General features: G+C 45.1%; 1 protein-coding gene across 1 annotated transcript; it reads right to left on the bottom strand.

Annotated features, from left to right (window-relative positions):
• LOC311145875 (BAI1-associated protein 3-like) lies at positions 1-27,932 on the bottom strand (the record flags this gene model as incomplete). Its single annotated transcript, XM_084182229.1, has 33 exons — positions 1-104; positions 487-692; positions 858-981; positions 1,207-1,327; positions 1,592-1,675; positions 1,773-1,847; positions 2,394-2,502; positions 2,785-2,864; positions 3,015-3,083; positions 3,469-3,684; positions 3,999-4,094; positions 4,301-4,441; positions 4,736-4,859; positions 5,067-5,218; positions 5,398-5,449; positions 5,571-5,668; positions 5,773-5,829; positions 5,915-6,005; positions 6,838-6,962; positions 7,241-7,358; positions 7,616-7,719; positions 7,827-7,919; positions 7,999-8,106; positions 8,978-9,086; positions 9,241-9,318; positions 9,443-9,487; positions 9,625-9,838; positions 10,301-10,367; positions 11,956-12,015; positions 14,211-14,318; positions 14,631-14,714; positions 18,428-18,515; positions 27,787-27,932. The coding sequence occupies 33 exons, from the start codon at positions 27,930-27,932 to the stop codon at positions 1-3; spliced, it is 3,546 nt and encodes a 1,181-aa protein (XP_084038355.1).

Below are 27,932 nucleotides of genomic sequence, written 5' to 3'. Positions count from 1 at the left end.
TCACTCCTCTTCCATGGATTTCTCAATCTCCTTTAGCTTCCTCACAAACTCCTGAGCCTCTCCGTCTCCTGTCCGTGCGTCCAGAATCCTCATGATTGGCTTCTCTGTATGGAGAGAGCACACAGAGACGTAAGTGCATCCATCCAACGCCTGCCACAATTACCTTTAGATTGAACGGGTCGCTAGGTTGGATTACAGAAGTAATAGGAAACCCTTCCCAGACTTAACACACTCTGCTCCCTGGGGGCCTGTTCCCTCTCAGTGAGGAGTAGAGGGGTGGTGTTATGTACTGTAGTCTATCCGGCGGACCGTCCTACCAGGGTTGGGGTCAATTCCTTTCAATTCAGTAAATTCAGGAAGTAAAGTGAAATTACAATTCAAATTTTCCTCAATTATTTTCAATGAGGAACATTTGGAATTAGAATTCCGGTTTACTTAATGAATTGAATGAATTTAAATCGAATTGACCCTAACCCTGCTCCCTACCGCTGGGTTTGCTCCGGGCCAGGTGCAGAATGGTCGGCTGGATGGTCTTTCCGGCCGCTGAGGCGTTGGGTCTCCCTGGCCAACAGAAGTCACTGAGCGGGGCCAAGGCCTCCCCGGCAAAATCGTTGGTGGACAGCCAATCATAATCCATCACAGTAAAAGTCAGACAGGCAAACCTGTGCCTGTACTGCTCTGGGCTGACATGGCTGTGGGACAGCAGATAGAAGAAAATGAGTCAAACAGAAGTCTACATCTCCATGTTAGCTTTTCAATCTAGATGCTGTCAAGAGGGAACTATCATATCATCCGCCAATCACAATACAACATTTCCTTCTCTGTTAGTGCATACAGAAGGCGGGTTAGACACTCACAAATAGAAGAGCTCATCAAATACTGGGTGCAGGGTCTTGAGCTTCACTTGGGTGCGCTGGCTCTTGGCCATGGGGAAGAGGTGGTGGGGACAGAGCTCCACGATGACAAAGGGGTCACTCAGGCCTGTGTGGCACCAAAGAGAGAGAGAGAGAGAGAGAGAGAGAGAGAGAGAGAGAGAGAGAGAGAGAGAGAGAGAGAGAGAGAGAGAGAGAGAGAGAGAGAGAGAGAGAGAGAGAGAGAGAGAGAGAGAGAGAGAGGAACAGGAACGAATGAGGGGCTCATACAGAAGATTGGATTGGCAGTCTTTCTGCATATGGAGCTGCATGCCAATGGAACTCTGATATTTACCATTGGCGTCCAGGGCAATGAGATCAGCAGCATGCAGGATCTCCACAGTGAGCCTCTGCTCAGAAGCATCATAGTAACACTTCACACTGATGCGGCCAAAGCTTGTGTGCTTCAGTGTTCTCTGAAAGGCAGATCCATATTATAAAGCATATATAAACAGATGATTGATTGGATTGGATTTGTATACATCCATTCAGTATGATGAATCCTGGACATGCCTGTAAAGTTGTTCTAGTGTTCTAAAATAAACCGTTCTTATAGAATACAGTTAGCGACCACATTAACATTAAAGAGATCAAGAAAAAGAAAATGTGTGATCTTTCAGCTCCTAATCAACACTCCCCCACTACACTAGCCTGGGGCAGCCCAGCAGGCTGCAGACTACCTGCTGAGAGATCTTCTCCAGGAAGTACTGCTCGATCAGCTCAAAGGACGAACACTTGTTCAGCCTCAGCTCCTCGTCAAGAGCCTATAGGAACAGCAGTGGGGAGGAGGGTCATCAGGAACCAGCTACCATGGTCAGGCTTTAAGTAGCTAAATGGTACATAAACCGTTGGTGCTCTGACCTTGTAGTCTGCATGGTTCTTCAGATCTTCTATGGCAAGTCCCTCTCCCTCAGCATAGAAGAACTGCACCAGGGCCTGAAAGGAGCATTGTGGTGGGGAAGGTTTCAGTTTTCAGGGTACATGGTCTGATACTCTGCTCTGTTCGACTGGCATGACTAGCTAATTAGCGGTGGTAACTATAATTAACGCCTTTGGTTGGAGCATATGTCAGAGGATATTAGCAGACCGGTATGTATCCTCGCTAACAGCGTGAAGCCCCCGGTAGGAGAAGGAGATCACCATGGAACACACCACATGTTCTACCCACGCAACTTTGCATTTTCCTGACTTTTCATCCAAATCTGTCATGTGTCCCTTGCCAGCTCTATGCTCCATTAGAATACAGGAACTGTCACACATTGCCATTCTAGTGGGGACTCTCCTCAGCAGGGACTGAGCAGCCAAGAGACCTGATGAATATCAGTGGTATGGAAATTATACCACACAAGTAATTAGCAAGGATACAGTAGCTGAAGATGAGCAAGAGGGGGAAATATGGTCCCTACTGTATTCTCCCTGTCTCTGGGGTCAACTACGAGTGGGAGGGAGGGAGGAAGGGAGGGAGAGAGGGAGACCACTGACCTCCACGGTGTACTGGAAGCGGTTGTAGAACTCCACCTGGACTCCCATGTTTTCCGCCACCGTGTCTAGGATCATTCTGAGGAGCAGCTCCCACATGCCGAGGAGAACTCTGTGCAGAACACAGGAGAACACAGTTAGACAACAACCCGGCTTATCCAGCACCACATACTAAAGACATGCAACACCCACACACCAATGTTTATCATGACAGTCTAAACAATACCCTACAAACAGCAATTACCTAGTCAATGGACTATCCCGCTGTATGTCATGTGATCATAATGGCTAGATAATGACCAGCACTACAGCATAACGTGTCAGAGGGGTATCATTATTGTGTGCATGTCTAAGATGCTCATCTAGATAAAGATGTGACACAGCATGTAATTACCTAGCCAGATTCTCTTTCACCAGAGACTCGCTGAGGATGACTAAAGTGTCGTGTAAGTACTTCATGAGGGGGGACACGGCCTGAAACAGAACAATGTCACAGAACAGTGTCCCATCTTAGGGGGAAGCCTATTGGAAAAATGTCTTAAAACCCAGTAAGGACAAAGAAAGAAAGCAGAGAGGTCGCTGCTACGTAACAGAAGCAGAGCACAGTGTACTGTTCAGTCTTACATCATCGTTGTTGATGGAGTCAGGGGACAGGCTGATGTGCTGAAGGTACCTCTTCAGCTCTGAAAGCATCTAGACAAAACACACAATATCACAATGCACCGGTTTGCCTCTCTGTTCAAGGCAATGTGACCAGGCAAGACCCAATTTGAGTATTATGTAACCAGGCTTGGGTTCACATAGTATTTGTTTTCTTAGAAATACTTTAGCTGTGCTAGATTAAGGTTGCCTGACGCAATGGAACCAATGGAATAGTCCCAAATGTGAAAACCCCGACCGTCTTGCACTCCAAGCAAGCTCCATCAAACGCCCAAAGGCATTTGAAAGAAAACAAATACTATTTGAACCAAGGTCTGTATCATTTATGTAACCCATTCTCATGAAAACTGATATTGACGTGCATGACTGGTTACTAAGTATGACCGACAGAGAGGACGGTTCAGTGAGATGGCGGGACCTTGTCTGTGAGGTGGGTGATGAGGCGCTTGGCCTCCCTCTGTAGGTCCACATCCACGTTGTAGAGCTGTCCATTCAGGGCCTTGTTGACCTGCTCCTTTCCCTCCGCCCCGCAAGACTCCTCCATGGCCTGCTCCACGCCCTGCCAGTCAAGGTCCCGAGGCAGGTGGCCCAGGAACACACGCACATGCTCTGTGTTGTTCAGGGCGATGCACAGCTAGCCCACACCAAGACCCAGGAAGTACATTAGCAGAGGGAAGAAGAGAAAGCCAGAGGAAAGGTCGAGAAGGGTTGAAGAAGACAAAGAGGACGAAAAAGAGGCAGGGCTAAAAAAAAGAGGCAGGTATGGAATTGGGGGAGGGAGTAAATGATTGACAATGAAAAGAGGCAGGACGGTAAGTAAACCAAACATATTACACTGCGGACAACCCGCTGAGGTCTTTGCGTTGCCAGGGAAAGAACACTCGCTGACATTTACTTCCCACGTCATCCTGAAGCCCCCCTTCCTTCCTGCCTTCCCACAGGCGTTACCTGCACTGTAAGGCTCTTGATGTCTCGACCCGGCTGGCTCCTCTCAATCTTGCGCTTTATCATCTCTGAGTAACACACAGCCTCACTGCAGAAATTCTGCAACACAGACAACATCTCACTCCCCATCATCATTGAGAGTAAAACCCTCAATTAGCATTCTCTGGTTGTTTGTGATTGTGGCTTGCCACCTGTAGAGCTTTTCACTCTGTCTCTGAATGTGTAGTGTGTGTGAAAGGGTGCACTTGTGTGTGTGTGTGCGTGCGTTGGGCGTGTGTTTATGTGTGTGTGGCGGTGGCACTCACGTCTGTCAGGCGGGTGACAAAGATGAAGGCCCCTGCAGAGTCTGGCCAGGCCAGCTGGTTCCAGAACACCCGCACCTGGCTGAAACATGCTGTCACATCCACCGCCGAGGAGCTGTGTTTGGCCTGCTGTACTGGCTCCAGCTGTTCAGTACACACACACACACACACACACACACATTCTGTGAGAAACAACTTACAGAAAGTCATACACATGTACTGTATTAGAAATACACTGACACACACGTACAGTACACCGAAACTAACTCATATTCAGAGTACATTAAATAGAAACATCATGGTGGGTTACAGATTATCAATTGGTTCTGCTGTAGAAGTGTAATGGATATCCTGATTGCCGTATGTTCCATGTTTTCCCAGATTGCTTTTCATAGAAAAGCAATCTCTACAGACACTTCCATAAAATGCCTTTCTCACCTGGTCCATGTCTACTGCTCTGCGGATCCTGTCACAAGACTTGTCATGGACTATCTGCAGCCACTTGTGGATAGACGTCTTGAACAAGTTGTGATAGCCAGTCAAGGCCAGCATCTTAGCGTCCCTGAGAGAAGAATACTCATTAACCACCTGACATTTAGCTAATCTACTGAATGTTCAAGCATATGGAGAGGAAGTTCAATGCAAGATCAAATCACCAAGCAATAATGATGTCTAATCAATCTCTCTGTTTTCTAAAAGTTCAATGCAACCAAGCTGAACATCCACCATCCTACAGTCTGACCGGGTAACAGGGTGTTGACAAACTCACTTAAGAGGGAGAAACTCTCTGAAGCGTTTGAGTATTTTCAGAGACATGTAGAGCTCTAACAGAGCCTCCCCCATGGTCTGAGTTAGCCTGGAGCTCTCCTGCTCTAGAGTGCCACACACCCTCTCCATGGCAACGCTCACGTCGTCCGCGACCTGGGGGAGCACAGGGGTCAGTCACCCCATCTCAGAGGTCAAGGGTCAACGGTGAGGATACATGCATGCTGAACATACAGGAACACTATATGCATCAGTATACTGTGTATCATCAAATGTCATGTATAGATAAAGATGTTGGCAGGTCCTATCCCTTTTGGTTTCAAAGGAATTCTCACCAGTTTCTCCAACTGTCTATACGTGATGCTAAAGTAATCCACTTTCACCGCACTGGGGGATTCAAAAAGACAATACAAAGAAAATGATTCACTTGCTATTTGGCATAATCAACATGATTCTACTTAAAAGTCAAGTTGATTGACACAATAAACTGCAGGGACTGTTTGTGTACCTGTAGAAGAGCTTGTTGTAGACGTTCTGTCCCCTCTGTACATCTGCACACACTGCATCCACCACCTGGACCAGTCTCCTCAGCTGCTCCTCCAGAGCCTATAGCACCATCACACAACAGCTCACACACCAACACACAACCCCGACAGGCCCATAATGTGTTATGACTTTGTGTGTCAGCAAGTCTTATGATGTCAACTTACCCCCTCCTCTGGTTTGAATTGTGAAATTGTGCTCTCGTACCACTCCGCTGTACCTTTCTGTTGAAATCAAAGATTGCAGTCATTCAAATTAGTCAGGCAACAGCGCTAACACGAACAGGTCTTCCTTATATTTATGTTGTACCTTGACAATAGTGGCAATTTCCAAATGCAGTTCATTTCGAAGGGGACACGCAGTCTTGAAGGCCGGCATGGTCTGCATGTGTCCTACACCCCTGAGTCACAAACACAAAGGGAGAGAAACATGGGCATGTTATTGTAGCCCAACCACTCATTACTGAGTAAAAGACAAAAGGCACAATGCAAGGTGCTTTGTGGATAATCAAAATGATTGTTGGACACAAATGTTCCAAATGATTGCTGGAACAGACCATCCTGACTGGCCTAACCTGTCATTTCTGTCAGCCTTTTTACGCTAAGGTGACTGACAGCAAGAATGATTTGTATGTGTTTGAGTATATGTTTTTATGTGTGTTGTCAGTGTCCTATGAGATCTCTGTAGGAGTGTCAATCACTGGGCAGACTGAAATCTTATTGGAAAAGGCCCTACAGGATCTCCATTCATCTGGTCTGTGCGACACAGAAGTACTGTGCCCCGTGGGGCTGCTCACAGAGAAAGAGCATAGCAACATGAGCCTCAAGAAACACAGCTGCTTTTATTGGCATAATCACCACCATTCAAGTAGAAACCCCGCCCGATAGGCTTATGACTTAGTCACCCTGCCCTCCTATTGGATTGACTGTTCTAAGTACTATGGTTCTATGGTCTGTGCTTCTATTCTAGTGACTTAGTTGAGTGTTTGGGCTGGTATGACAGCGCTGGCGAGTGTTTGATGCAGTGTTGTGGTGAGGGGGGGGGGGGGGGGGGGGAGTCACAGGCGGCTGGCGGCACCTTAATTGGGGAGCACGGGCTCCTAGTAATGGCTGGAACGGAATGAATGGAATGGTACACATTTTCCATATGGTTTAATGTCATTCCATTCACTCCATTCCAGCCATTACTATGAGCCTTCCTCCCCTCACCAGCCTCCTGTGGTATGTGTTTACCTCAGCATGAGCTCGCAGCGTGTGACGGCGGCTGGACTGGCGCAGGGGAACACCTGGCGCATGTTCTTCATCAGACACAGACAGTGGTCCGTGTACAGCCTGAAGCTGTCCGACAGCTGCCGCTCCTGAACACAGGAAGTACATCATCATCACATCATTCAACCTCACAATGATCGATCTAGCCAATAACAGCACATTCAGACAGACTTCTAGGCTTCAGTCTAGTCAATCAAAAACAGTTTCTAGAAAAACTACCGCACCGAAACAACCAGGTTTTGATTGAATAACAGACCCCTAGGTTATAGGATAATGGATGTTGAGTGGTGAGTTAATGAAGTGTCCTAATGTCAGATGAAAGGTGATTGTGAGCCAGAGGGGAGCTGTGAGGAGACAGTAGGCTTACCAGGTCTCCCTGCACAGCTTGGGGATCCCATTCTGCATCGATGGTCCTCAGGAGCTGCAGCAGCAGGGTATAGCACATCCTCTGGGACCGGTGGTGGCTGCTGTAGCACTGCCAGCGACTGCAGACGAGAGCATTATATACTACTATACATCTACCGTACATGACCATGAGCTCTAATTGGAGATGAATGGTTTCAGACCTAAAAGGACTAGGAAGGAAAAGGTGCAACTCTCACTCATAATTAAAAAACTTGGTACTTTATTGGCACAGGCTTCTCCAGCTTGGCTTGGCATAACTTCGATTTTTTGAATTTTGACCACAGCAATACCTTTGGCATATGATCTACATTGAAGTGTTACTATTGTAGCTACTTACATGATGGCCTGTTGCAGGGGTGAGAGGTCAGTTTGCACAGCATGATGGGACAGCACAGTCCATGCTGGAGGAGTCACCTGCCCATTCCAGTTATAAGGCTCTTTCTGGAGAGAAAAACAAGATTATTTACATGAATATCATAAGGAAGCCATCCATAGCCATTTCTGTCATTTTACTTGATAATAGAATGCACTGTATAGTAGAGTTTCACCTGAATATGAGCATGCTCATACTCCAGAATCTGACTCAGCATCTTCTTGTGAATGACTTCTTTTGATTCCCTCTTACTCAGGGTTGTGTCTCTCTGGGGAACAAAATGAAATGATCAAGTGACTTGGGTGGACTAGACAGGTACTGTGGAAAAGAGAGACTGTAGTAGCTACCTGGGTTGTGAAGAGCCTCAGAATCAGGTGACATTCTCCCTGGACCTTGGAGGCACTGGACCGGGGCTCCAGCTTAAACCACTTGTCATATCCCATCACAGGAATCTCCTACAGGTGAACAACAGACAGGCTAGACCAGGGATGGGCAATTTGATGATGGTGGGGACCACAAAAAGTCTGAACTTATCATGAGGGGCAGCAGTTGCTCGCTGGTCTGCGTGCCCACATCCAGTTTTACAGCTAATTTCCTGCAATTCTACACATTCTGCCATGGAGTGGAGAGAAACGTTAGACGTTTTTAATATGATATCTGAGTGAGACTGATAAAAAGTTTAAATAGCTGGCTGCTAAACTAGCTTAGCAATCCCAAAAAAAATTTGCTGACCTGGGCTAATTGACTGACTATCAGTGACTGACATTGCAAGAGAAAAACTGCTGATGCACAGCCACATTTCAAAATTGAACCTTGTTATTCTACTATTCTAACTCTCAACAGTAAGTTGAGACCCCAACTGAGTTCCTAATATAAATATAGATTTTCTATATTGATCCAAGGGCCTGTCTAGCCCATGGCCTAGACACTAAGCCAGGAAAAAAGGAGGTGCTGCCTTAAATAATAGTGGATTTCTTTAGAGGTAGAGGCGCGACACTCTCTCCATTATAAAACTATAATTTATTCGAAATCCATTAAAACCAAGTGAAGTTCCGGTCTGATGAAGGTGTAGACCGAAACGTCACACTGTTTTTGATGGATTTACAATTAATTCAATTTTTATAACGGGTGTTGCGCCTCTCTAATAGACAGTGAGCCAGGAACCAAGTTTGGTGGAGTATAATTAATAACTGTTAGTTAATACTTATAATAGCTAATAGATACGTATGTTAGAATAAACTGCATCAAGTAAAATGTATTACTACTGTATCGAATAAGAAACAATACCAGTTGGGAAGTTCAAGCACTGTAACTTTAAAGACTTACATTCAGTGGAATGTTGATGCAGCCCAGGAAGTCATCAGCATTGTCCTCAGATGATCCTGATGACGACGTCCCATTGGACCGCACAGATTTGGCAATCTGCTTAAAATACCTGGTGGGATAAGGTACTGATGAATACATGAAATATAACACAGAGCAATCGACCAGCATCTCAATGACCTGACAGTCAAGACCTCCATTCACTATACCGTATTAAAGGGCCTATTTCACCGACTTTATACTCAGCAAATAAAAGCCTGTTCTACCTGCCCATTCCTCTAAGTCCACTGACTTCATTCAGTTTTTTGCAAGCCTCTGCAACAGAGACATCATCGTCATGGTCCCTGAGAAGAAGAGCAAAGGTTAGTAGGACAGTTGGATCACTTTGGCATGCAGAATCCTGAAACGTTTTCAGGAATCTGGAATTTGGACAGGAAGTGGAAAGGCCCAAACTGTGTTTAACCTTACCATATGTCCATATGCAGTAGATCACTGTGGACATCATCAATGTCACTATTTGAAGAAAGAAAATATCATCACTTGGCATTGTGTAAACAAACATTGTTACCGTTAGGCACTGAGACACATACAAATGTCAAGCAATCTGCCAACAACTTCCAGAATCGGTGTACTGTCAGTACTGTACTTACAAAACAAAGTGCTCGTTCCAGACTGGGTTGAGAGTCTCTGGCTTGACCTCAGTCACCTGGATGCACGTGGCTGCTAGAACATCCTTGATACTGGACCTCTTCTCCAGCTTCTCCTTCCTCTTCCTGAAGCTGAACTTCCTCTCCTTCTTCTCATCTGTTTCCCGGGGGCTCTGGCCCAGGAGGATTCCCAGCATGCAATAGGGGTCGCTGTACCCTACCCAGACCCGGGGGTAGATGGCACAGTAAGGGTTAAACTAATATAGCGACACACTGAGATTGTACTCTTAGAATGACGGTGATGTACAGGAATCAAAAGCAATTGGTCTGCTGGTAATAGCAGACTGTGTCCTTTTAGACAAAGTGACGTCCAGTGTAGTCTAAAGTGGACAGTGATGTGATGATGGTTATAGTGTATTGGTAGAAACACATAATACCTGGAACAGTCCAGTGGATCATGAGGGGTTTTTCTATTTCTTCCAGACAGAAATAACAACGTGGCTCACTCAATATAGTTGATATGAAAATGTTCTAATCTTATTTCAATAGCAAACAATTGCATTCATTGTCAATGGGGAGTTGGAGTTGGCATATGGAAACGATTACATTTCATATCCATGCACAGAAAACAAATGCTGCTTCCCATCGATAGCAGTAAATTAACACAAACACCCCTCACCATTTGCATCCTTTGCCATTAGATTTTTCCCTTTCATGACAGACACTCTCAGGGTGAAACTTGCTCTCTGCAAAACAAAGTGCACAAAATAACAGTAGTACACAAGCTAAGAGTCATGAATTATTATAAACTGGGTGGTTCGATCCCTGAATGCTGATTGGCTGAAAGCTGTGGTATATTAGACCGTATACCACAGGTATGACAAAACATTTATTTGTACTGCTCTAATTACGTTGGTAACCAGTTTATAATAGCAATAAGGCACCTCGGGGGTATGTGATATATGGCTAATATACCACGGCTAAGGGCTGTATCCAGGCACTCCACGGTGCTTCGTGCATAAGAACAGCCCTTAACCGTGGTATATTGCCCATATACCACACCCCCTCTGGCCTTATAGCTTAAGTGAGACATCTCGCTGAAACAATCCATAAGCACGCTGCATTCCAAAATTGGGACTTGAACAGAGTACACAGAGTGCACTTTGAAAACAAAAGCTAGTCGTTGTACTTAACCCGACAAATGCACTATTTAACTCGACAAATGCACTTTCACAGTGGTAAACAAAATACCAGCAATCACTGCAGTGAGACCTGAGTCTGTCAAGAGAGAATAATCAATGTGTGTTTTCTTTGTCTGGTGTATTGCCGGCGAGAAGCAGAGATCATTGTAGGAAGGAACATTTAAATGGCACAATATGTTCCTCTCCGCCCACAACCTTTCAAGGAGTCTAGCAGAAGAGCCCAGCATCTCTTTCAATCTGACATTTGAAAGGTTGCTGGTAGTCAAGGGCATCATACAAAGTGGGCTTTCAGAGATCATTACGTCTCCTGGTGCACAGTGAGCCTCACTATGGCTATCAATACACTCCATCAGCTGAGTCTCTCCGGGTACATAGGGCTGTTAGTGTTTTCCATGCATTTTACTTTAACCTTGTGAATGCAACGTGCTATACACTGAGTATACCAAACATTAGGAACACCTTCCTAATATTGAGTTGCATCCCCCCCCCCCAGACCAGCCTCAATTTGTCGGGGCATGGACTCTACAAGGTGTCAAAGAGTTCCACAGGGATGCTGGCCCATGTTGACGCCAATGCTTCCCACAGTTGTGTCAAGTTGGCTGGATGTCTTGATACACATGGCAAACTGTTGAGCATGAAAAACCCAGCAGCGTTTCAGTTCTTGACACAAACCAGTGTGCCTGACTGGCACCTACTACCATACCCCGTTCAAAGGCACTGAAATATTTTGTCTTGCCCATTCACCCTCTGAATGGCACACACACACAATTCATGTCTCAATTGTCTCAAGGCTTCGAAATCCTTCTTTAACCTGTCTCTTCCCCTTCATCTAAACTGATTGAAGTGGATTTAACAAGTGGCATCAATAAGGGATCATAGCTTTCACCTGGATTCACCTGGTCAGTCTATGTCATGGAAAGAGCAGTTTTGTACCCTCAGTGTATATCTATATACAAAAGAAAGGCACATTATATGGTGCAGACTTGAAGATCCTCACAGTGACAAGTCAGTGGTGCTATCTTGTTCATACAGTTTACATGGCGTGTGTCTGCGGGTGGGAGATACAGTAAGAGACAGGAGAGGAGACAGGAGACGGAAATTGACAAGATGGAAGTGGAACAAAGCATCTCACCTTGGATTCTTGGACTCTCTGCAGAATGATGTCATGTTCCTCCTGACCCATATCAAATACCTAGGAGAGAGGATAGAGGGGTGACAGTGGAAAAGGTCACTCTTTGCAAGAGAGCCTCATAGGTCTGTGAGCATATTTGCAATACACATTCAACTATACTCCTACCTGCATTTTGACCTGTACGCTTTAGAAATCACAGCATAACTTCAAAACAATAATACAATGATGATAAGCCTTACATCCCTTTCCAATGATTTGCGTTCTCATAAGCCCGATCCAAGATGGCTGTACAGGTTCAATCTCACTATCTTCAAAGGACAAAGAGAACCAGGGGTCACTTCAAAGCATGGGGACATGTGCCCCGGTCCACCACCTCAAGCAGAGACCGACAGAGGAAGCAAGGATGCAGCTTTGGAGTGACAGCGTCTGAATGGATGTAATATCACAGCTGAACATCAATACTCAGTGGGCTTTGATGTTTAATCAGGTCTGAGCCAAAGCACATCTGCTCAATCCTCTACAGACGTCTCAAAGCAAGAATGGCTCTCTACCGCCAGACTGAACCTCTAGGATCAGTTGGTGAGGAGGGGGATTAGAGAAGGGGTTTACAACAGGATTCACATGACAAGACAATCTGATTTCTGCTGTAATTTTCTAGAACAGCAATTATTACAGCTTAATTGGCTCTTTCTGGTCTTGTCTATTTTATTAGTCAGTATTTTAAGTGGAAAAGACAGCACACTAGTGTACGGTCATACAGTACCAGTCAAAGGTTTGGACACACCAACTCATTCAAGGGTTTTTCTTTATTTTTACTATTTTTTACATTGTAGAATAATAGTGAAGACATCAAAACTATGAAATAACACATATGGAATCATGTGGTAACCAAAAAAGTGTTAAATAGCCTCCCTTTGCCTTGATGACAGCTTTGCACACTCTTGGCATTCTCTCAACCAGCTTCACCTGGAATGCTTTTCCAACAGTCTTGAAGGAGTTCCCACATATGCTGAGCACTTGTTGGCTGCTTTTCCTTCACTCTGCCGTCCGACTCATCCCAAACCATCTCAATTGAGTTGAGGTCGGGAGATTGTGGAGGCCAGGTCATCTGATGCAGCACTCCATTACTCTCATTCTTGGTAAAATAGCCCTTACACAACCTGGAGGTGTGTTGGGTCATTGTCCTGTTGAAAAACAAATGATAGTCCCACTAAGCCCAAACCAGATGGGATGGCGTGTCACTGCAGAATGCTGTGGTAGCCGTGCTGGTTAAGTGTGCCTTGAATTGTAAATAAATCACAGACAGTGTCACCAGCAAAGCACCCCCACACCATAACACCTCCTCCTCCATGCTTTACGGTGGGAAATACACATGCGGAGATCATCCAGACCAAAATACAAATTTCCACCGGTCTAATGTCCATTGCTTGTGTTTCTTGGCCCAAGCAGGTCTCTTCTTCTTATTGGTGTCCTTTAGTAGTGGTTTCTTTGCAGCAATTCGACCATGAAGGCCTGATTCATTATATTACATTGGCATTTTAGTCATTTAGCAGACGCTCTTATCCAGAGCGACTTACAGTTAGTGAGTACACAGTCCCCTCTGAACAGTTGATGTTGAGATGTGTCTGTTACTTGAACTCTGTGAAGCAATTATTTGGGCTGCAATTTCTGAGGCTGGTAACTCTGATGAACATATCCTCTGCAGCAGAGGTAACTCTGGGTCTTCCATTCCTGTGGCGATCCTCATGAGAGCAACTTTCATCATAGCGTTTGATGGTTTTTGCGACTGCACCCACCCCCCCACCTTGTCACAACACAACTGATTAGCTCAAACGCATAAAGAAGGAAAAAAGACACACCTGTTAATTGAAATGCATTCCAGGTGACTACCTCATGAAACTGGTTGACAGAATGCCAAGAGTGTGCAAAGCTGTCATCAAGGCAAATGGTGGCTATTTGAAGAATCTCAAATATAAAATATATTTTGATTTGAATAACACTTTTTTGGTTACTACATTATTCCATGTGTGTTATTTCATAGTTTTGATGTCTTCACGATTATTCTACAATGTAAAAAAATTTAAGAATAAAGAAAACCCCTTGAATGAGTAGGTGTGTCCAAACCTTTGACTGGTAGTGTACGTGCGTGTGTGGTTATGTGTGTTAGAGTAAGTGTTTGTTTGGTTTGTGTGTGAGAGTTTGGCCAGGTGGGCTGTTCAGTAAACTGATTTAGCCGATCAAAGGAGTGTGTGTACCTTCAGCAGATAGCTGAAGATGTCTCCTTCATTGGTGACGTACTCTGGCGAGGGCACTCCCACCCTGTTGACTACCGTGTAAACCGTCTCTTCATACAGGAGGTCCAGCTGGAAGAAAACAACCTCAGTGAATGCCTTAACCACAGTCTCATGCATCTTTCTTAAAGCAGCGTCACTGCAAAATAAGAGCTAGGAAACATGTCTCTGTCAATAGAATGATGTGATCTTACTGTAGCTAAGAATGTGGGAGGTTTAAGCAACAGTGTAGCTAGCTAAAGCCATGTGAGGATAGAGGCAAACTGGGTTCAGGACACTGAATTCTAGTTGGGGAGCTAGATATGAGAAAAGGCCAATAACAAGTAAAATACCCCTCTATCGCTAGAGCTCAATGTTCTACCCTAGGGGGCCCAGGCTACTCACCTCTCTCCTGCTGGACCTCTCTGGAACGAAGGCCTGGTCTACGTGCTCTGCTGGTGGTGCGGCCGTGTTACCTTCCCCTTCGCACTGCGGATACACACAGAGAGATAACCTCAAACCTCAGAGCCACACACTCTCCCTTAAGCAGGCTCCATCACCATGACTGCTTCCATAAGGCTTGGAAAGGGTTGTGAGGTTAAGTCACAATGAGCTGTTATCGCTGACCAAACACTTTCGCTTTCAATCGTGGCACACAATCAAACAGAGGCAATGACTGCATCATTGATTTTCTTTTTGTTCCCCTTTCACCACTTTAATATATGAAGAGGGTGGAAAACAAGTGCTCTCAGATAAACATCTTAATAGGGCCCCATTCAGTCCCAGTCTCTTTTCTCTTGCGTGGGAAGTGAGGGGGTAGAGAGCCACGGAGAGCAGCTTCTTGTGACAGCTGAGCCTCCAGCCTTTTGAGAGGCCTTCTCAACCTTGTCAGTCTGTCCCCTCACGCCATAGCCTTCTACTTGGTGTAACACAGAGTTAAGAACGTACTGTAAGCTCGCTCCACAGCTAGCTTGAAATGTACCAGATTGAGGGATCTAGTCGGTACCTTTTAGGTGGCTCAACCCATTGGAACGTTGTTAAGGAGAGCGGTCACGTGTGTTACGAAGCAGAGGATCGCTGGTTCGAGCCCAATATGGGACAGCGGAGGAAGCTGTTAGCAGCACATTGACCCCCGTTACATATGCATAGCAGAGAGAGCTATATTTACATTTTAGTCATTTAGCAGACGCTCTTATCCAGAGCGAATTACAGGAGCAATTACGGTTAAGTGCCTTGCTCAAGGGCACATCGACAGATTTTTCACCTAGTCGGCTCAGGGATTAGAACCGGCGACCTTTCTATATAGTATGTATCTACACTGCTCAAAAAAATAAAGGGAACACTTAAACAACACAATGTAACTCCAAGTCAATCACACTTCTGTGAAATCAAACTGTCCACTTAGGAAGCAACACTGATTGACAATAAATGTCACATGCTTTTGTGCAAATGGAATAGACAACAGGTGGAAATTATAGGCAATTAGCAAGACACTCCCAATAAAGAAGTGGTTCTGCAGGTGGTGACCACAGACCACTTCTCAGTTCCTATGCTTCCTGGCTGATGTTTTGGTCACTTTTGAATGCTGGTGGTGCTTTCACTCTAGTGGTAGCATGAGACGGAGTCTACAACCCACACAAGTGGCTCAGGTAGTGCAGCTCATCCAGGATGGCACATCAATGCGAGCTGTGGCAAGAAGGTTTGCTGTGTCTGTCAGCGTAGTGTCCAGAGCATGGAGGCGCTACCAGGAGACAGGCCAGTACATCAGGAGACGTGGAGGAGGCCGTAGGAGGGCAACAACCCAGCAGCAGGACCGCTACCTCTGCCTTTGTGCAAGGAGGAGCAGGAGGAGCACTGCCAGAGCCCTGCAAAATGACCTCCAGGAGGCCACAAATGTGCATGTGTCTGCTCAAACGGTCAGAAACAGACTCCATGAGGGTGGTATGAGGGCCCGACGTCCACAGGGGGGGGGGGGGGTTGTGCTTACAGCCCAACACCGTGCAGGACGTTTGGCATTTGCCAGAGAACACCAAGATTGGCAAATTCGCCACTGGCGCCCTGTGCTCTTCACAGATGAAAGTAGGTTCACACTGAGCACATGTGACAGACGTGACAGAGTCTGGAGACGCCGTGGAGAACGTTCTGCTGCCTGCAACATCCTCCAGCATGACCGGTTTGGCGGTGGGTCAGTCATGGTGTGGGGTGGCATTTCTTTGGGGGACCGCACAGCCCTCCATGTGCTCGCCAGAGGTAGCCTGACTGCCATTAGGTACCGAGATGAGATCCTCAGACCTCTTGTGAGACCATATGCTGGTGCGGTTGGCCCTGGGTTCCTCCTAATGCAAGACAATGCTAGACCTCATGTGGCTGGAGTGTGTCAGCAGTTCATGCAAGAGGAAGGCATTGATGCTATGGATGCCGTTCCCCAGACCTGAATCCAATTGAGCACATCTGGGACATCATGTCTCGCTCCATCCACCAACGCCACGTTGCACCACAGACTGTACAGGAGTTGGCGGATGCTTTAGTCCAGGTCTGGGAGGAGATCCCTCAGGAGACCATCCGCCACCTCATCAGGAGCATGCCCAGGCATTGTAGGGAGGTCATACAGGCACGTGGAGGCCACACACACTACTGAGCCTCATTTTGACTTGTTTTAAGGACATTACATGAAAGTTGGATCCGCCTGTAGTGTGGTTTTCCACTTTAATTTTGAGGGTGACTCCAAATCCAGACCTCCATGGGTTGATAAAATTGATTTCCATTGATAATTTTTGTGTGATTTTGTTGTCAGCACATTCAACTATGTAAAGAAAAAAGTATTTAATAAGATTATTTCATTCATTCAGATCTAGGATGTGTTGTTTAAGTGTTCCCTTTATTTTTTTTAGCAGTGTACTACCCAAGACCTTTCCTCTATAAATATATTTACATGCACAGCCCTGATTGGCAGATAGGATTGTCTGGTTTGGTGCGAGGAGCAGGTACGGGCCGTACCGGACTGGAGACACGCACCACAGGTTTTGTGCGAGGAGCAGGCACAACCCGTCCTGGCTGAATGCTCATTTTAGCCCGGCAAGAGCGGGGCGTGGGCACCAAGCGCACTGAGCTGTGAATGCGCACTGGAGATTCAGTGCGTATCACAGCATAACAGGGTGCCTGTATGGTGCCTGTAAGCCTGTATGAGTTGGCTCTACTCTGAAACCTGGCTCCGCCAGCCTCTGCTCTAAGGACTGCGTTCTCTTTTGCTGTAGTGTTAACTCCTCTCTCAGCTCCTCCTGTTGCCTAGCCAGCTCCTCTCTCCGTGCATCCACTGACTCCTTCTCCCTGTGGGCCTCCTGCAGCGCCTCTCTCTGAAGGGAGCTCTCCTGCTCTCTCTTAGCTAACAGCCCCCTTAAGATAGTTATCTCCTCTCACAGTGCTGAGCTGCATGTCTTGGAGGGCCTCTATAATAGCGGCCTCCTCTTCCTCCACAGTCAGCCCTTTCAGGGCCTCCTTCTGCTCTGTGTGCCCCACCCCAAAAAAATTATTGGGGCTGCCTCTCGTGCTTCCTTCGCGGTCGGCACCGTCGGCGTCGCCGTTGATCCTCCCTCGCTGTCTCCGTCTGCTCCCAAGGAAGGCGATCCATACCTGCCTAGATCTCCTCCCACGTCCATGATCCTTTTCCGTCTAATATCTCCTCCCATGTCCATGATGGTGGGATCTTCTGTCACGTTCGTTGTATAAAGGATCGGACCAAGGTGCAGCGTGGTATGCGTACATAGTCGTTTATTATTATAAACACCGACAAAATAACAAAATCCAACAGAACGTGAAGTTCAAGAGGCTAAACATCCAACAAGCCAAACAGAAACAAGATCCCACAACTAAAGGTAGGCAAAATGACTGCCTAAGTATGATCCCCAATCAGAGACAATGATCGACAGCTGCCTCTGATTGGGAACCACACCCGGCCAACATAGAAGTAGAATAAACTAGATTCTATCCAAATCACACCCTGACCTAACCAAACAGAGAATACAGGTGATCTCTAAGGTCAGGGCGTGACATGGTCATTGGTCAGAATAATCAGATCAGATGAACTCCAACACTAAAAGGGCATTATCATAATTTTAACAATTTCAGACTGTTAATTCGACCTCATAGTGTGGTTTTTGACTGCACTGCCCCTTTAAATAAACATAAGGAGGGTTAGGGTTTACCTCAGCCTGGGCAGCCCGCAGCAGATTCTCTTGTTTCTGGAGGATGCCATTCATACGCTCAAAGAACTCCCCATTCCCCTCAGACAGCCTGCAAAACATACACATGAATAACACTGTCAATTCAATTCTCATTTGACACATTCTGTTAAATATGACTTATGAACTTTCTGTTAAAAAAGATTATAGAAACAAAACTGTCCTAAAGGGTCAATATAGAGAAACGCTTTCTTAACCCCTCAGTAAACACTGTTACTCACAGATGCTTCTGTCGTCCTTAGTAAATGTGGATGAGCATTATTATGCTTGGTTTCCATTTTGCAAAAGACTAAAGGAGACCTAATGCTGAGCTGTCAATCACAACCAGCAACACATACAGTAGAGTATCATGAACAAACTGTTACATTATATGTGATTCAGTATCCCTGATCTTTCACTAGACTAGACAGACACGGCTGGCCATGCTTTCCACCTGGCTACCCCTACCCTGGCCACCAGCTCTGCACCCTCCGCTGCAACTTGCCCATGCCCCCCCCCCGCTTCTCCTTCACCCAAATTCAGATAGCTGATGTCCTGAAAGAGCTGCAAAATCTGGACCCTACAAATCAGCTGGGCTAGACAATCTGGACCCTTTCTTTCTAAAATTAGCCGCCGAAATTGTCGCAACCCCTATTACTAGCCTGTTCAACCTCTCTTTCGGATCGTCTGAGATCCCCAGAGATCTCAAAGGGGGTGACACTCTAGATCCAAACTGTTACAGACCTACAGTGGAGAAAAAAAGTATTTAATCAGCCACCAATTGTGCAAGTTCTCCCACTTAAAAAGATGAGAGAGGCCTGTAATTTTCATCATAGGTACACGTCAACTATGACAGACAAATTGAGAAAAAAAATTCCAGAAAATCACATTGTAGGATTTTTAATGAATTTATTTGCAAATTATGGTGGAAAATAAGTATTTGGTCACCTACAAACAAGCAAGATTTCTGGCTCTCACAGACCTGTAACTTCTTCTTTAAGAGGCTCCTCTGTCCTCCACTCGTTACCTGTATGAATGGCACCTGTTTGAACTTGTTATCAGTATAAAAGACACCTGTCCACAACATCAAACAGTCACACTCCAAACTCCACTATGGCCAAGACCAAAGAGCTGTCAAAGGACACCAGAAACAAAATTGTAGACCTGCACCAGGCTGGGAAGACTGAATCTGCAATAGGTAAGCAGCTTGGTTTGAAGAAATCAACTGTGGGAGCAATTATTAGGAAATGGAAGACATACAAGACCACTGATAATCTCCCTCGATCTGGGGCTCCACGCAAGATCTCACCCCGTGGGGTCAAAATGATCACAAGAACGGTGAGCAAATATCCCAGAGCCACACGGGGGGACCTAGTGAATGACCTGCAGAGAGCTGGGACCAAAGTAACAAAGCCTACCATCAGTAACACACTACGCCGCTAGGGACTCAAATCCTGCAGTGCAAGACGTTTCCCCCTGCTTAAGGCAGTACATGTCCAGGCCCGTCTGAAGTTTGCTAGAGTGCATTTGGATGATCCAGAAGATCATTGGGAGAATGTCATATGGTCAGATGAAACCAAAATATAAATTTTTGGTAAAAACTCAACTCATCGTGTTTGGAGGACAAATAATGCTGAGTTGCATCCAAAGAACACCATACCTACTGTGAAGCATGGGGGTGGAAACATCATGCTTTGGGGCTGTTTTTCTGCAAAGGGACCAGGACGACTGATCCGTGTAAAGGAAAGAATGAATGGGGCCATGTATCGTGAGATTTTGAGTGAAAACCTCCTTCCATCAGCAAGGGCATTGAAGATGAAACGTGGCTGGGTCTTTCAGCATGACAATGATCCCAAACACACCGCCCGGGCAACGAAGGAGTGGCTTCGTAAGAAGCATTTCAAGGTCCTGGAGTGGCCTAGCTAGTCTCCAGATCTCAACCCCATAGAAAATCTTTGGAGGGAGTTGAAAGTCCGTGTTGCCCAGCGACAGCCCCAAAACATCACTACTCTAGAGGAGATCTGCATGGAGGAATGGGCCAAAATACCAGCAACAGTGTGTGAAAACCTTGTGAAGACTTACATAAAACGTTTTACCTGTGTCATTGCCAACAAAGGGTATATAACAAAGTATTGAGAAACTTTTGTTATTGACCAAATACTTATTTTCCACCATAATTTGCAAATAAATTCATAAAAAATCCTACAATGTGATTTTCTGGATTTTTTTTCCTCATTTTGTCTGTCATAGTTGACGTGTACCTATGATGAAAATTACAGGCCTCTCTCATCTTTTTAAGTGGGAGAACATGCACAATTGGTGGCTGACTAAATACTTTTTTCCCCCACTGTATATCCATCCTGCCCTTCGAAAGTATTTGAAAGCCAAGTTAACAAACAGATCACCGACGATTTCGAATCCCACCGTACCTTCTCCGCTGTGCAATCTGGTTTTCGAGCTGGTCATGGGTGCACCTCAGCCACGCTCAAGGTCCTAAACAATATAATAACCGCGATCGATAAAAGACAGTACTGTGCAGCCGTCTTCATCGACCTGGCCAAGGCTTTTGACTCTGTCAACCACTGCATTCTTATTGGCAGACTAAATAGCCTTGGTTTCTCAAATGACTGCCTCGCCTGGTTCACCAACTACTTCTCAGATAGAGTTCAATGTGTCAAATCGGAGGGCCTGTTGTCTGGACCACTGGCAGTCTCTATGGGGGTGCCACAGGGTTCAATTCTCGGGCCGACTCTATTCTCTGTGTATATCAATGATGTCGCTCTTGCTGCTGGTGACTCTCAGATCCACCTCTACGCAGACGACACCATTTTGTATACATCTGGCCCTTCATTGGACACTGTGTTAACAAACCTCCAAACGAGCTTCAATGCCATACAACACTCCTTCCGTGGCCTCCAACTGCTATTAACGCTAGTAAAACTAAATGCATGCTCTTCAATCGAACGCTGCTTGCACCAGCCCGCCCGACTAGAATCACTACTCTCGGCGGTTCTGACTTAGAATACGTGGACAACTACAAATACCTAGGGGTCTGGTTAGACCGTAAACTCTCCTTCCAGACTCACATTAAGCATCTCCAATCCAAAGTTAAATCTAGAATCGGCTTCCTATTTCGCAACAAAGCCTCCTTCACTCATGCTGCTAAACATGCCCTCGTAAAACTGACTATCCTACCATTCCTTGACTTCGGCGATGTCATTTACAAAATAGCCTCCAACACTCTACTCAGCAAATTGGATGTAGTCTATCACAGTGCCATCCGTTTTGTCACCAAAGCCCCATATACTACCCACCATTGTGACCTGTACACTCTCGTTGGCTGGCCCTCACTACATATTCGTCGCCAAACCCACTGGATCCAGGTCATCTATAAATCACTTCTAGGCAAATCCCCGCCTTATCTTAGCTCATTGGTCACCATAGCAACACCCACCCGTAGTATGCATTCCAGCAGGTATATCTCACTGTTCATCCCCAAAGCCAACACCTCCTTTGGTCGCCATTCCTTCCAGTTCTCTGCTGCAAATGACTGGAACGAACTGCAAAAATCTCTGAAGCTGGAGATACTTATCTCCCTCACTAACTTTAAGCATCAGTTGTCAGAGCAGCTTACCGATCACTGCACCTGTACACAGCCCATCTGTAATTAGCCCACCCAACTACCTCATCCCCATATTGTTATTTACATTGTTATTTATTTTGCTCATTTGCACCCCAGTATCTCTATTTGCACATCATCTTCTGCACATCTATCACTCCAGTGTTAATACTAAATAGTAATTATTTTGCACTATGGCCTATTTATTGCCTTACCTCCATAACTTACTACATTTGCACACACTGTATATAGATTTTCTATTGTGTTATTGACTGTACGTTTTGTTTATTCCATATGTAACTCTGTGTTGTTGTTGTTTTTATCGCACTGCTTTGCTTTATCTTGGCCAGGTCGCAGTTGTAAATGAGAACTTGTTCTCAACTGGCTTACCTGGTTAAATAAAGGTGAAATATTTAAAAAAATTTAAACATTCCTTCCTGCAGCAACAAACCTGAGGGGAATAGTCTGTCAATAACGTCTGTGTGTCTGGGGAACTTATGGTAGCCTAAGACCCGTGTAAACAGACAGTGGATAGGTGTGAATGCATCCCATCTTAGTGGTGAATAAGAACCATCTCACCGCACTACCCTTAAGGTCCATGGGGGTTGCTGTATTCCCTTGAGTAATAGCGTAATATGAAGCTCAACAAAGACTCAAAGCCACCCTACCATGTCTGCCATATAACGTTATTCTACATTGTATTTTTTTCTCTGAGTGGGTGAACTCCTGGACTCCTGCCACTTGCTAATTTCAAAGCCCCAGTCGCCATGGTGATGGAGGCACATTCGTGGCGGAGGGATTCACTGGCACAGCTGAACACCTTGGGAATACCCCCCTCTCCCCCCCCTTTCTTCCCCTACCCTCCTTTCTCCTTCCCCAGACTAGAGGAGTGTTCTGGAATGAGTCATGTGGCAGAGCACCAGGAGCAAGAATACAGGTCTGACACCTCCACCCCATCCCCATGCCCCCCACCTGTCTCCTAGCCCAGACCCCCTGTCTCATTATGCAGAGAGAGGACAGAGGCGCTGTCCACATGGCCCGCTCTCAGTCACACGCCTTTATTAACGCTGCCTGTCACATCACAGCGGGTGCGTGGCAGTCTGGTGGCAGCCGACACAGTGCCCACTGATCTCCCCATGCATTGCATTCCACGCCTCTGTCTGAGACAGTGTCTCCAGGGAGCAGGAGGTAGTGGGTGGTAACACCCCTGATTATTTGTGGTCAGGGTACGTTTAGTGCGGGACGGGACGGGGATGACAGAGGAATGATGATGTCTGTCTGTCTTTACAATGGAAGCTTGACAGGATCCCCAAAGAGCTAAAATACCTAATTTCTGTAGACATCTAATTAAGGAGCATGAAAAACATTCCTTCAATACAGTGACATAATCCAAGGAACAGATATTTTATTTTGGCTGGAAAATGGTAGTCTTGTAACGTGTCACCCCCATTAAATAGGTACATTCATATCTGACAGCTAGCCTGACATTTTTGTGAAGCAGCATGAAGGCATGCCAAGCTTGTCTGCTTAGTACCAGGTTGGTTACAGCATGAGTCATATGGTGATTAAAGAGGTTATTTGAGTCTATCAACATTTAAGACTATGTATCCAAAACAAGACTTTGGTTCAATATTCAGTGTGCCACCAGCACCTTTTCGCTTTTAACCTTTGTAAGTGTATTTTCTGACGTCTGGATTCTCTTTAAAGGTTTGTATGATTAAGAAAAACCCACAATTACAAATGATAGGGGTCTGTGTGAGTCAGTCAATCTCTTTCTCTCTCCCTCTCTCTACTTCTCTCTGTCTCCCTCCTCCCTTTCTCTATCTCTCTCTCTCACACACACGCACACACACACACACACACACACACACACACACAATTGTATGTTGCTAGGAAACAGCTTCTTCCAATACAGTTTATTATTAAATATTATTTTGAATATTTATTCAAAAGCTTTTCTCATGTTTTGCTGTCTAAAAGGTGAATTATGAGATGAAACAAGCAAATAGACATGCAGACTCAGAGGAACATATACAGACGAATACAGAGGAATACCTCATGTGTTTGGGTATATGCTGAAACAATAATTAAAATACTTAAAATACATACAAAATAAATGTTCTCTCTTACATTTAATCTTACATAGCCTGTGTCCCCATATGAATAGACATCATGAGGGTTATGAGGATGCAGTTTCAAAGATTCAGGAAGTATTTCCCAAAACACCACATAGAGAGAATGTTTGCTAGGTGTGAGTGTTCTGGTCTTTTCTGCATTCTTTAATATTCATGATAATGAATTAGGAAATAAAATGTTTTGACAATTAAAATCCCTCTAATGGTGTTACAAATCAATGAGCTTGGAATAATTTGGTAATAACACCTATATGTGATGTCTCTTTATGACTAACATATAATGACCTCCCTCCATCCATGGATGAGATCCATGGATGGAGAATGTCACATTTTCAGTGCAAAACAAAGGGTCAGATTGATGTTATACTGATCCAATTTATCTCCCATAGCTGGGTTGATATAGGGGAGACCGGGGTTGATTGTCACACTTATTTTCTACTATTGTGTGTATTTCTCAGCACCAGTACTCTTAAGGTGTCAGCATGCATCGGTCGAACAATTTACATGAAAACGAGTCGTCTCTCGTTGAATGAAAACACTTAATTGAAGAATCCCTACTGTTGACCAATCGCCGACAAAGGGGCGTAGACTTCGGCTACCGACTTCGGCTTGCCTCAAGAAACATTGCTGTGTGCACGAACAGCCCCCCAAAAAACTAGCCGAAGACCAAAACGCACAAAACGTCACAGAATGTTGTCATAATATATAAACAAACTGTTCCGAACTGTTTCAGATAGGAAGCATGCTGACGGCTTTACAAGACTTGTTTCAATATTAGGAGAAAGAACAATGGCTTGGGTTGAAATGGAGAGCATTTTTTATCTTATTCCAACATGGAGTTATAAGCCATCAAACACACTCAGCCCCATAGCGGGGTTGGATGCCACAGTATGAGGTTGGTTGTTCGCTACTAGCTAATTCCTTTTGTAACACGAAATGAAGCTATATAGGATACAGTGTCTTAGAAATAGCAAAGCCTTTCTTTGCATTAACAATATTCCTAACAAAATTAAGCATTTTATGCCGTGAGAATACCATATGACATTTTGAGTAAATTTGCGTGTGTTTGCACATGCATGTGTGGGTGTTAATCAGACAGACAGACAGACAGACCGATACAGTGCATTCGGAAAGTATTCAGACCCTTTCACTTTTTCCACATTTTGTTACGTTACAGCCTTATTCTAAAATTGATTAAATTGTTTTTTTCCCTCAATCTAAACACAATACCCCATAATGACAAAGCAAAAAAACAAAGGCCTAATTGGTGGAATGCTGCAGAGATGGTTGTCCTTCTGGAAGGTTCTCCCATCTCCACAGAGGAACTCTGGAGCTTTATCAGAGTGACCATCGGGTTCTTGGTCACCTCCCTGACCAAGGCCCTTCTCCCCCGATTGCTCAGTTTGGCCGGGCGGCCAGCTCTAGGAAGAGTCTTGGTGGTTCCAAACTTCTTCCATTTAAGAATTGATGAAGGCCACTGTGTTCTTGGGGACCTTCAATCCTGCAGAAATGTTTTGGTACCCTTCCCCAGATCTGTGTCTCGACACAATCCTGTCTCGGAGCACTACGGACAATTCCTTCGACCTCATGGCTTGGTTTTGTAAATGCACTATCATCAAGGATGACACAAAAAAGTTTGAAAACGTATTTCCATTGTGGTCCTCTTAAATAAATTGTTCAAAAATTAACAAACAGACATAGTAGACCTAGGCTAGACATATAACACATAACAAAACAAAAGACAGGACGACATTGTCATAGCCTAGAGCATTACATACAGACATCATTTTTAGCCAGCTTTTGACATTCTTTTTAAATTACGTTATGGTCGGCATGGCTTTGAGTTGCTGTGGTAGTTTGTTCCACTCAACAGCGCCGGTATATAAAAAGGTGTTCTTACCAGATAGACTCTTACATGTAAAAACAGGTTAAGATGCTAGTTACCACATGGCTTGACCTAGAAACCTTTACAAATAAAGTACCAAAATATACACGTTTTGATTTTACCTATGAAAAACACATGAATTCCCCTCACCTCAATGTTTCATTATGCTGACATAAATTGACCAGGTGGATGAGTTATTTTTTTAAATTCACACATTACCCTTAAAAACATTAGATTGGGAGTAATTAGCACTGTGACAACCATCCCACGGGGGGCCAGTATGAAGAAATGTATGCACTCACTAATTGTAAGTCGCTCTGGATAAGAGCGTCTGCTAAATGACTAAAATGTCAATTGGGGGAAAAAATTATACAAACAACTCCTGAGACAACCCACCCCTGAGACAACCCACCCCTGAGACAACCCACCCCTGAAACAACCCACCCCTGAGACAACCCACCCCTGAGACAACCCACCCCTGAGACAACCCACCCCAATCTCCCCTACCCTATCAATAGTGTTGGTTCGCTGTAGTTCCTCAAGTCTTTTACAGAGCCAGTGTTAAATAATAATAATTACAAAAGGTTCTGCTCAGAGCATCGCAGGTGTTTTTCTCCCTCGCAAATAAAATAGGCGCCGTCATTAACAATCTAGCTGGTCATATTTTAGGAGCAGGCTGTAACAAACAGACATTGTTGGGTTGCTATAGAAACCTCAAGGTTTACATGCCCATTGCTATTGGCTTTGACATTCAGCTGAAGAGCAATCAAAACAGAAGACTCGCTCCAAAGGATGAATGGAAAAACTATTGATTTATTCACCTGTGCCTGTCGATTCTGCTGTGGCCTATTCATCTGCCAATATTCTTAGGATGACAGCTCATCACAACCTTCTCAGTTTGGGGTTAATCAATCAAATAAATGTGTTAATCAATAACATAAGAACATTCTGTTGACACATATTGGATTCATTTGGTTAGTTTATTTTCGATAAAAGTTATGAAAAGTTATAGATTTACATATTAAAGATAAATGATAGACCATTTAAGTCTTTCGAAGTGTTGTTCGCCCAAAAGCAATGTTCCCCGTTCACTGAGTGTCTGACTGTGCATGTAGCTGTTGGTACTTTGGGATGGTCCATGTCTCCTTGGGGAAGACCAGACTGATCGAGGCATTTTAGAAACAGGTCCCATCTCTGGAGTAGAGGCGAGGGACACATTAAACATATTGTTCTTGTCCAGAATATTTATGGTCCACAGCACCAGACTAGGCCTTCTTCTCAGAGACTGCCAGAGGAACCTTTCCTTCATGCAGTCTGAATGTGCCTGTGTGTAGCTGTATCTGTCAGACTGACTTTCTCCCTAGCTAACCATCGATGCCCCTCTCTCCGCTCAAGCCATACCAGAGACTGACTGCCTTTTCAAACTGCCTTTGAAGCTGACTAGAGACACCTTTTGCTTTCCATTTTTTATAATTAGTTGCTTTGCAAGCGCTTTGAGATTCTATGTTGTAATGAAACACACTATATTATTATTATTATTACCGGAGTGAGTGAGTGAGTGAGTGAGTGAGTGAGTGAGTGAGTGAATATGCGTGTTTACATGCATGTGTGTACCGGAATGTGTGTGATTATAACTGCTGTTGATTCTGTGTGCCACTGAGACTCACCCGTGAGGTAGCTGGTCAGGGCAGTGTGTGAGACTCACCCGTGAGGTAGCTGGTCAGGGCAGTGTGTGACGGGGATGCAGCTGGCTGCTGAGGCTGCTGGCTCCTTCCTCCCCCTCAGAGACTGGCTCCTCTGCACCTGCCTCAGCACACTGCTCTTCAGGTCCAGCAATGCCGTCATGCTCAT

This window comes from Coregonus lavaretus, assembly GCF_964263955.1.
Source record: "Coregonus lavaretus genome assembly, chromosome: 2".
Lineage (NCBI taxonomy): Eukaryota > Metazoa > Chordata > Actinopteri > Salmoniformes > Salmonidae > Coregonus > Coregonus lavaretus.
This window is presented reverse-complemented; position numbering and strand designations above follow the sequence as displayed.